General features: G+C 36.4%; 1 protein-coding gene across 3 annotated transcripts; it reads right to left on the bottom strand.

Moving 5' to 3' along the window:
• Nucleotides 1–866: 866 nt before the first annotated feature.
• Nucleotides 867–7,414, bottom strand: LOC145011286 (transcription initiation factor TFIID subunit 10-like). Of its 3 annotated transcripts, XM_078969981.1 has the most exons (8): nt 7,211–7,408; nt 6,479–6,578; nt 6,316–6,380; nt 6,117–6,179; nt 5,945–6,002; nt 5,765–5,815; nt 5,518–5,631; nt 867–999 (listed from the first exon to the last, which is right to left on the bottom strand). In XM_078969981.1, the coding sequence occupies exons 2-7, from the start codon at nt 6,557–6,559 to the stop codon at nt 5,551–5,553; spliced, it is 399 nt and encodes a 132-aa protein (XP_078826107.1). In that variant the 5' UTR covers nt 6,560–6,578; nt 7,211–7,408; the 3' UTR covers nt 867–999; nt 5,518–5,550. The 3 variants fall into 3 exon arrangements, with proteins under 3 accessions (XP_078826107.1, XP_078826108.1, XP_078826106.1); XM_078969982.1 differs by lacking the exon at nt 867–999 and having other exon boundaries at nt 5,394–5,631; nt 6,479–6,594; nt 7,211–7,414; XM_078969980.1 differs by lacking the exon at nt 867–999 and having other exon boundaries at nt 5,394–5,631.
• Between the last annotated feature and the right edge of the window lie 3,965 nt (nt 7,415–11,379).

Below are 11,379 nucleotides of genomic sequence, written 5' to 3' on the forward strand. Positions count from 1 at the left end.
ATCTAGATACTCATGTCACTCATTCCCCTTCCGATAGCAGCTCCGCCAGAGATCTCTCTTTTTCTTCCCGCTATTCAGCCTTGAGAAAATCGACGCTAAATCCTCCATCTCCTCCTCACATTCTCTCATCCTCACCGGTGATAAATCTTCGTCTCGTCTTTGATTCTCGATTTGCATCTCTGCCATAAGCTTCGATTGTCGATCCTTGCTCTATTTTTAAGGTTTGTTTATTTCTCATAAGATTCGATCTTTTATGTTCTGATCTCGCTTAGCTGAATCGAAAGTGCTTGTTATGCTTTTAATGATATCATAAATTCATCATCTCACATTGATAATCAAGATTTTCATAGGTTTTGATTTACTGTGACTTCTAGTTCACGATACCTAATTTCTAAATCATTTGCAGATATCGACGAATCGACACCATCCCGCGGATTAACAGATCTGATATATTCTGTAACAGCCATTACCAACTATATGTTTAGGGATTTTAAAGCCATATTCATCATTTGAAGTCATATGAAAAGGTAAAGAGAATATCCTGATGTTCCAGAGCTTTCTAATCAGTTAAAACTAATGATTATACACTAGTTTCATCAACGATCCAGAATTTATTGTCGGCATATCTGAATCGATTATGTCTTTCTTACGAATGTATTTTACCACCGAGATTTCTCCAGCAGCTACAACGAAGATTTGTGTTTGGTTATGCTTCATCACAAGTGAATCACATATGAATTACATGTGATTCACATTTAAATCACATGTAATTCACATATGAGTTACATGTAATTCAAATCTAAATCACATGTTATTCACATGTAAATCACATGTTATTCACATATAAATCACATGTTATCCATTGCATTAATTATAATTTTATACAAGTGTGTTCTGTATAGTTTAAAAGATACCAAAAATATGAATCAAAATAAAAGATGAGTCTTGAATGTGCTCCATCTTCTCAAAAGCTGGCATCGGTACCTATCTACTGATAACCTGAGAATACATGTTATTTTAAAAGAGTTTATCAACTTTAAAGTTGGTGAGTTCATAAGAATTTTAGTGTCATTATTTGTATAAAAATGTTTGTAACTGTGTAATGTAAGTGTTTGTAATTGTTTGTAAATGTTTGCACTTCCTAGAAAATCCTATATTATCTACTGAAATGTAGCCTTCGACCAAGACTTGACTATTTGTTTGTTTGTTCTTTTGTAAATGTATGGGTTTTTCCCAATTATAGCTATCATTATCAAAATATAGTTTACATTATTGTTTATGTGAGAAGATCACAAAGTAAATGCAATAGGGAAAACCATGTTTTATCTTAGCAGTGACACTACTGACTATAGTTGATAAAATAAAGACTCCAGGTAGTATTAAATGTGTTATACCCCTCGGGGAGTCTTATTGCCTTTAATTCTTTGTCGGTTAATTAAAGGTTTAGATGTGAACTGGTTGTAGCCATACTGATTGACGGCTGAATACCTGACGACCTTTCGGTGTCATAAAATAGTAAGGTGATATTTTGTCATCCCTTGGCCTTACCGGCTAGGACTGTAGCTAACAGTCGGGGTGTGGGAGTGTCTGTCCCGTATAGATCTATACACACAATGCCCGCTCTTCCTCCAGGAGACTCTGATTACAATATGACACAACAATGTCTTGTTGTATCCAAAATAGTATGTCACATTTAAGTTATCGTATTCTAATGTTTGTATAGTATATTCTCATGTATAGTATCGTGTACGTTCCTTTAGTTTCTCTTCATAGTATGTTCTATTGTATAGTGTATAGTATGTATTGTTTCTCGTTATAATATTCTCTATTTGTTTCTCTTTATAGAAGTATTGACTCATGTATGAGCGGACTCTTTGTATATTTCATTATACTAGAAATAGTGAGTAATGACTTTCTAAACTATACCTATAATAGTTTACTAGTAGCGTTGTTTGTATGACTGAGTGTGTTGAACTGAATTAAAAGCTTTTATGTCTATACATATATACTAAATATATACCTAAGGATCAAACGACACTCGGACAAACAACAGAATACTCTAAGTGCACAACCAAACAAGGACCATGAAATAAAGTGAGTTGTCAGTCCTAAATCCTTCAAACCTTACTTATATAACTATATATGCATTAGACATGGTTTTGACAATATATAAGTTTGAAAGAGTTTAAAGAAAAGGTTTGGCATATAAAAACAAGTTTGGTAAAGAGTTTAGTATTGTAAGAGAGTTTGATAAACATTTTGAAGTAGTTTGTTTGATAACACAGTTAAAAGTATAGTAAATCCATATGTTTGATAGTTATCAATCACATGTGATTGATATAATAACTATAATGTTTCAAAGGGTTGCATCTAGGGGTTGTAAGGCCTCACATAGGAGTTTACAGCCCAATGGTAAGACCCCCATGAGTTTACGGCCCATGGGTTTACGGCCCAATGAGTTTACGGCCATAAACTCATGGTATTTTGGACCATTTTGTGTGTTAAGGTCCTATAGTCTTCTTGGAAGTGTTCTATACTTAGTTCCAAAGCTTAGGAAGGAGTTGTGGCAACATTGCACCCTAAATTAGGGTTTACGGCCAAGGGAGATTGCCTTGGCCTTAAACACCCTTTTGTTCTTGATTTCTTGATGTTTTCAAGGTGTTTAACAAGTGATTCTAGTATATAACAAGCTAAAGGTAGTGTACTTACGTATTAGAAGCTTGTACGGGCATTTAAGGTTCAAAAACACTTAAGTGTTCTTGATGTTCTTGATGATCTTTAAGATCTACCAAAAGATGAAATTTGTGGATGAATTCAAGAGTGAATCAAGAAGAAGTGATGTGTTAACTCACAAAGGGAAGGAATCACTTACATTTTTGAAGATTGGAAGCAAAATCTTATGATCCTTGGGAGAGAATTCCGATTTCTAGGCTTGAAATGTGAAAAGTGATTGAAAAATGACTAAGGACCATATATATATATATATATATATATATATATATATATATATATATATATATATATATATATATATATATATATATATATAGCATGGAGTTTACGCCCACCATGAGTTTACGGGCGTAAACTCATAGTTCATGGCCGTAAACTCCTCTTTTGAGGATTTATAGCTTGCTTGCTAGTTTATAACTTCAATTGACACTTCCTTTCACTCATTCCTTTGGTGTACTAAGCTCAAAATGCTCAAACAGACTCCAAACAGTGCTAAAAGTTTACAGGAACAAGTCTGACTTTGATTGAAGTGCATGGTTTGTACAAGATAGAAATTACGGGTTGTCACACTTCTGGAGTAGCTCATACTCTCAAGAATACCTTAAAGGACCATTTTATGATGAAATAAGCCCTAACCTACAAACCAACACATGGAGTCATCAAGGTAGAAACTTTTTACCTACAATAAGCTAGAAATGATAAGAAACAACGGGATCTACAAGCTGTTTCTGATCCAATGCTTCTTCATAGCTCTTCTTCTTCTCTAAGCACCACACACACCCAAAACACACACACAAGCTCAAACTTTAAGGAAAACGGATTAAGGTTTCCAGATGACTCAATAGGCAAAGGAGGCTAATAAGGTGATGAACTTGAAGGACTTAATAAGCTTAAATAAGTTGCAAACTCTACAATTTAGGGTTTGCCTCTGGCTTGAGTACACCCTGCGTACACATGGGTACTCCCAAAGTACGTAGGGGTCATCCCTAATGCGTGCATGCAAAGGAGTACGTCGTGCGTACCTTGTATACGCCCAGCGTACTCAAGTCTAGTCCTTGATTAATTGAAATAGTGGTTAAGGTTTATACCTGTCGACTTGGGCGTTACATGGTGAAGGAAAACGATGAAGAAGATGACAAAGCTATGCCGATAGAGACAACTGAAGTGAATGAAATGGTCGAGGTTTCGCTCAATTCTGCATTGGGGTTGACTTTTCTAAAAACTATTAAGTTAAAAGGAAGGATTCTTGACCAACAGGTAGTAGTGTTGGTTAACCCGGAGGCGACTCACAATTCCATAGCCCTAAATTTGGTGCAATCATTGGGAATTCCAGTTAGAACCTTATGGTGTAAGGATGGGGACAAGTGATAGCGAAGAAGGTCGAGGAATTTGCCAAAGTATTATTCTCTGGTTAGAAGAGATCGACATAGTGGAAGGATTTTCGTCACTACAACTAGGGAGTTTTGATGTTATACGTGGAATGAAATGGCTCGAGACTTCACGAACCACACAAAGCAACTGGAAGGAGCAAATAATGAAGTTTGAGATGGCTGGTAAGCAGGTTTGCCTTAACGGTGATTGATCCTTGGGCAAAACTTTGACCTCCTTAAGTGCAATGGCTCGGAAACTTAAGAGGGAAGAGAAGGGAATACTAATCGAATTATACGACACTAAAGCAAAAACGAAGAAACCTAAGGAAATCCCTGCTTTCTTAGAAAGAACTATTAACCAATTCAAGGGATTACTTCGAGAACAAGTTGGTATACCACTCGCCACGACAGTTAGAGCACCATTTAAACTTGAAGGAAGGCACCACACCCATCAGTGTGAGACCGTAATGTGAGACCACTTCCAAAATAATGAAATCGAGAAAATGATACAAGAGATGTTATCAGCAGGCATAATCCAGCCCAACAACGGTCCGAAGATAATATCTAAAGGGTCAAAAAAGACCTAGAGGCTAATGTTGGTCACACAAGGATTTTGTAGTTCTTTAGGGAAATTTGTTGTTCAAGGGCACATTGGTCATACATGTTGCTTCTGCTTTAATTCCGGAGATAGTATCTACCTTCCATGACTCATCTATCGAGGGCACTCGGGGGAAAAGAAAACATATGAGAGGGTGTCCGCTGAATTATTTTGGGTGGGAATGAATGTTGTTATAGCTGAATACATCAAGAGATGTGTTATAAGCCAACAAAGTAACACTCAAAACACATCCCTTGCTAGTTTGCTTCAAGCATTATCTCTTCCGAGGCAGGCTTGGGATGAAATTCGCATGGATTTTGTAGCTCTTCCCAAATCTGACAGTTTGGACACAATTTGGGGTAATGTGGGGTTAATGTCATCAAGCAACCAATTCAAGACACCCAGGGGTAGGATGGTAATTTTGGCGTTTGCAGCTCTTTTTTTGTGGGGAAACATTAGTAATGGGAGCAACACTATGTGGTGGCTGGAGCTGCAGGCTTTTTTATTATTTTTGTCCTTTTCTATGCTATTTAAGTTCCTTGTCTGAGTCTGAATTGGGTGTGGAAAAACTTAGTATTGCTTTGGCATTTTGGAGAGCCCATCTCTTATCTAAAGATGGATTTTATCAATGAAGTTTCCATCTGTTATTTTCTTTATCTATGCGATCTCTTTGGTGTTATATCCTTACTAGATTTCTGGAACAAGAAGGTGAACTCACAGCTTATCAGAATTATAGAGCATAAACAGTTAGATCATACAGTTTAAAGAGTTGGTAGAAAGACGAATAGTCTAATATATATAAAAGGTAAAATTAACCTATGGAATGATGTTTATAAGAATATGCTCTAATCATTCATCTCTTTGAGCTGATTCCATTCCAGCTGAAGAGCTATCTGCAAAATACTCCTGATGCTTTGCATTTATACCATACTTCAAAAATTGCAATCCCAACAACAATTATGTTGCATTAGTATCAGATATGGAATGGAATAACCAAAATAATGGGATGATTTATTGCATTCCATAAATTTAATTACTAATAAATAAAAACATTAGTTATTACCTCTTGAAGAGCCTTGGACAGGTCATCCATGTTCATAATTAGATGCTTATCCTGTCACAAAGAAAACTCATGATAACTCTACAACAATTGCTCATAGTTCTACACACCTTTTAAGTGTGTGAATATACAAAAAAGATCCAAAAATGACAATTTCAAAATGTGAATCAGTTCAGTAGATACCTTTTGCTGCTTATCTTTTTTGTCCCTGACAATCAGTGCTGGTCTTGCCTTGCATTGCCTACAATAAGATTAAAAAATAAAATATTTATAAAATACTTTTAAGCAGAATTTACAAAACAAAAAAGATATTGGAATAACTATAAGTAACAGAATCACGTTTTAGAAACCTTACTGAAGAGCTTCAGTAGCAATCTCTGAAACAAACTTCTGAGTGGCAACAGCAACCAACCTGATTCTGTAAACACAATCCCGAGTGTTTTGTACAATTTTTAATCACATCTTTCAAGAAAACATATGAAAATAGCTAAAAATCAGAAAGTAATATGTGGGTAGATAGAAACATAAGAGATGATACCAGTTCAGATACATACAATCGAGCATCGGGACATTGAAACCCACTTTTGGCTAAGTAATGTTCCACCAGTTCATCAGGAATCTGTTAAAAAAAGAACATATAATATAAGACTATCTTGATAAAAGGTTGATTTGTTAATTGTTAATAAGTGTAAAAGAGAAACTAGAATGAAATCTTACAGTTGGGGTGTAGTCTGTTAAAGAGGCAAGAAAATCTGTGAGTGCAGTTTCATCATCGTTTGATTGCTGGTTGTGGTTCATATTTCTTATCCCTTTTTATCTGAAAAGATATTTAACTATAGACAGTGATTCTATCTTCTCTTGGAGATTCTTACTTTAAGTCGAGTCATTTGGACTACTAATGTGAAATTTATGAAATTTTAGGGCACAATAAACCATTTCCAAAGGCTATGAGCTTGGATTAACAAGCTTTAATCTCCATCTATAAGCACCAATCAACGGAATATGTTCTTGAATTGGGGATAAAGCTAGGGTTTGTCATGAATGAAGGAGATATTTAATAATGGTAAATTGATGTTAACTTATGGTCCTAACGGATGGTTTATGATACGATGATTGCTCAAACAAATCTTTGAACTTTATGGCATTCAAGTATGTGACTTGTGATCTACAGTGTGGAAATTGTATGATAATGGTAATATGTTGTTGTGGCTGTCAGTTAGAACTAAGAATGCTATAACAGAAGTATTGAACTATATTAATTAGAAGGTAACAATTTAAAAAGAAATTCAATCAATGTTGTCACAGATTTAGGTTTCCCAGAAAGAGGGATGTGTTAGCTTTAACCACGGTTAAAAAGAGAATTAGGCCGGAGTGTTATTTTCCCGAAGTAGCGAGGGGGAGGGGGAATGTGTTAGGTTTTCAGAAGTCAACGAAAGATATTAGACATACCTTAATCAAAGAAGAAGGTCGGAGTCGATCGGTGAGGTTTGTAGAAGGTGGTGGAGTCGATTGGGAAACGAAGCCAAAATCGCCGTGTGAGATCTGTTAGGACTAGGAAGGGACTTCGCCTGTTTTTCCTTCCTCGACAGTCGACACTTGGCTTCTTTTTTATCATTTAGAGGGAACCGGTAGGGTATTGTCATGGAAACTTCTTTGCCAACATGTAGCATTCTAGCCTATTAACAATATATTGAGTTTAGATTTTGGTTATAACTAGTGTAGGTGCCAGGGTCGGTCCAGACGGTGGGCAATCCGGGCGACCGCCCAGGGCCCACGTCTTCAAGGGGTCCAAAATTTTTGGGTTATGTTGTGCATATATATATATATATATATATATATATATATATATATATATATATATATATATATATATATATATATATATATAAATTGATACCTAAATGATTTTTAGGACCTAAAGTTAGTTCAAACTCAAACTAGCAAAAAAGATAAACAATTTAGCGTTTATAGTGAAGAATGAATGATATTTTTTTTTTAATTTTTATGATATTTGTCTTTAAGGGCCATTTTTTTCTTTTCGCCCTGGGCCCATATATGTTTGGACCGGCACTAGGTGTCATGCTTTGCATGGGTTGGAATGGTGTTTGTAGTGACCCAATAAAATTACCTACAGATGGGTTTCTAATATCTTGTTCAAGAGTGGTAATTCAATAATTTATATTAGAATCCCACACAAAAAAGCATATGAAAACATTGAACTGAAAAGATTTCATGGTGTTAATGGAGTATATGTTATGTGTTTGTCCTTGCTCATCTTTCTTATCCAATAAGCTTTTCTCTCTTTATGGTAACCAAACTTATTGAATTTTTAAATGCTTTCCTCCCATTAGTTCCTGCTTTCATCATTACTTCAAACTCCTCGTAACTAATTTTTCCAGCCTAAAACCATCAAATTATCAAATTAATTGAATAAAATGTCGCAAAAATGTCTTGAATAAACAAAAACAAAAAATGGAACAAATGCAAACCTTAGAGTAATTGCAGCAATGATCTCCTCATTGTGAGTTTCAGATTCATCAACTAAAGTTTCTCTGGGATCTTCCTCAATGTAACCAATTATGTTTTTATCAAAAAAAACTCAGAAGCCTCTTTATGATGATCATCACTACCCAATTTTCTAAAGTAAACAGAAATAGCAACTGACCATCTTTATCAACGTCACCCTTTACAAAGTAAATATATTTACTTACTTTTTGTTTCAAGACCATGCTTCTACAAACCCACTTTTTAAGTGAAATCCGATAACAATAAAAAACGGGAGAAAATAAGCACAAGGAATCTCCATTATGCAGCAATCAATAAGAAATTTTAAACTACAGTCAACAGTATAAGCACAAGGAAAAATATTTAACCCATACGGTTGCCAAGGGTAAAGCCACCCATTCTCCCTATGGCATCCCTACTGGACCTACACATGTCATTAAACCTCTAATAAGCATCCTCAACCTTACTCAAGACCCATGGGTAAAATTGTCCATACAACTCCAAAACTTCCCCATACTATAGCGACTGTGGGTAATAAGGCAGTAACTTTACAATTACATGACCTGATAACATTTAAATTTCCTAATGTGCAAACTGAAGATTAAAAAAACCAATGCAAAGACCATAAACACACACATAGAGAACTTAATCTTACTGTGTTACAGGCTCAAAGTGAAGTCTATTTCCGTAGAGAAAAGATTAGACTCAAAGTGAAGTCTATTTCCATGTTTCCAGCAAAATCTCCTGCAAAATATCAACAAAATGGATCATCTAGCAGTAAAAAAATTACTTCAAATACATACCTGACATCTTTTTGTCCTACAAAATTATCTAAATAAGCCATCAAAAAGCTATATAAAAACAGAACCCATGAAAAATTTCGACAATCTTCCTTTAAATCAAAGAAATATTTAGAATCCCTACTACATTTTTGAGAAGATAACAATTTCTCAACTATTGAAAAACCAAAAAGTCACATGACCATTATCGATTTTTAACGACTTTATATTTTATGGTTAAGGAGGATTCAAGACAAAGTTACTATTTTGATAGCAAGTTCTTTGTCAACCTTATTATAAACTTGCTAGTTAAACTGAGAAGGGTATGATACATACATACATATATATATACATATATATATATATATATATATATATATATATATATATATATATTGTAACAACCCGAATCCAGGTATTCTTCTATTTTGGATTAAGTTGTTAATTTAGGGTTTTCATGGTAGGCGAGTACGTTGCGCGTACTCGCGCGCCTCATTTGGACGCGTTCCCTTGGGCGTACAAGGTCTACGTTGCGCGTACTCGCGCGCCTCATTTGGACGCGTTCCCCCTCAGGTACGCAGGGCGTACCCAAGGTTACGCCCGGCGTAACTTATTCAGATCCAAACCCTAATTTCCTTTGGAGGGGCTATAAAAGGAATGTGTGGCTGAACTTCTCAGCCACCATCCCTCAGAGTGAAACCCTAAATAGTGTGTGCCATCGTCCTTAAGCCTTTGTGTGTGTATTCTAAGCTTGTTGGTGCCATTCCAAGGTTGCAAAGGAGAAGAAGAGTTTATTGGTGAGGCTAGAAGTGGTGCTCAAGTGTAGATCTGAGCTTTGCAAGGGTTAAAGCTTCATTATCAGGTAAAAAGTTTGGATCTTGTCACTTGGTTCATGTTATATGCTTAAGGTATCATTTTCTAGGGTTTAAGTCCCAAAGGTGGAGACTTTTTGTGCAAATGGCCTCCATAAGCTTAGATACTTCATATTTATGATCTATTGGAGTTGTAGACTCATAAAAATGACATCTTGGACGTGGGTATTGCACCATGCATGAGATCTAGGTCCTTGAGTTGGAAAAGAATGTTGTTATGTGATGTTGGAGCCTTTACAGCCATGCCAAGGCTTAAAGGTCTCGACTTTATGGGTTTAGACACACTAAAAGACTCGGATCTAGAAGTTGTAGTAATGGCTTAACCGATTAAGACCAGAAATGGAGAGTGGCTGATTCTGGTTGTTACGCTGGGCATAACTTCCAGTATGCGCAGCGTACTGGGTGGAGACCCCGATCCAGGGGGGTTGGCGATGTACGCCCCGCGTACATCTAGCAGTACGCCCCGCGTACATCTAGCAATACGCCCCGCGTACTCTCAGAGTTGACTTTGTTGACTTTTAGGGTTTTGGTCAACATGAGGACTTTAGGTCAAGGAAGGGTAAAATGGTCTTTTACCCTTTGAGGAATGTTGATAAGGGGTAAAGTTTTAGTGGTGGAAGTCTTTGTGTATTAAATGATATTTTTATGTTTAGGCGAGGTAAAGCCGTCATTTGGATTCGGTGATAGCAAGGACGCGAGATCTTAGACTTTCCACGAGGTGAGTTTTCTCACTATACTGTACCCGGAAGGGTTTGACTGTGTGACCGGAAGGTCGAATATGATATGAGATATATGTATTATGTGTGATAAGTTATTCGTTATATGTGCCATGTATGATATGCTTGATATGGGCCGGAAGGCATTATGTTATGAGCCGGAAGGCGAATATGTTACGGGCCGGAAGGCGTTGTGATGTAGACCGTAAGGTTGACGTGGGTAGGGCCGGAAGGTTTACCTAGTCGGGATGGAAGTCCCCTGAGACACATGGACCGGAAGGTCAGGGCCTGGAAAGGCATATGTGCGTAGGTTGTATTTTGGGGAACTCACTAAGCATTTATGCTTACAGTTGTTGTGTTATGTGTTTCAAGTACTAGCGAGGACCGTAGGCGCCGGCGTGATAGTACACATTGTCGGGAGAAAACTATTTTTATGATCTTTGGGATGTATTTGGTTGTGACAATATTGTTACGTTTGAATTTGAAATATTAATCGATGTTTTTGATGTTTACAAAAATGAAAAATTGGTTTGAAAATTACGTCGTTACAAGTTGGTATCAGAGCCTTGGTTTGAGGGATTCGGATACACCTTCGGGCGTAACTGAACTCAAACCGGGGATTTGAGAAATTTTTAATTAATAAAATCAATAAAAATTTGATAAGTGATTTTGAAACAACCAAGGAAGAAGAAGTGTGTACGGTCAGCCAGCGCCCGAACGGTAAAATACCCAAAATACTCTTACAA

This window comes from Lactuca saligna, chromosome 8 (genome assembly GCF_052625555.1).
Source record: "Lactuca saligna cultivar CGN05327 chromosome 8, ASM5262555v1, whole genome shotgun sequence".
Lineage (NCBI taxonomy): Eukaryota > Viridiplantae > Streptophyta > Magnoliopsida > Asterales > Asteraceae > Lactuca > Lactuca saligna.

Coding starts and splice junctions, on each gene's coding strand:
- LOC145011286 (XM_078969981.1), bottom strand. CDS start 6,559: ATGAACCACAACCAGCAATCAAACGATGATGAAACTGCACTCACAGAT. Junction 6,180..6,315: donor CAATGTCCCGATGCTCGATT/GTATGTATCTGA, acceptor TTGTGTTTACAG/AATCAGGTTGGTTGCTGTTG. Junction 5,632..5,764: donor TGTCCAAGGCTCTTCAAGAG/GTAATAACTAAT, acceptor CAATTTTTGAAG/TATGGTATAAATGCAAAGCA.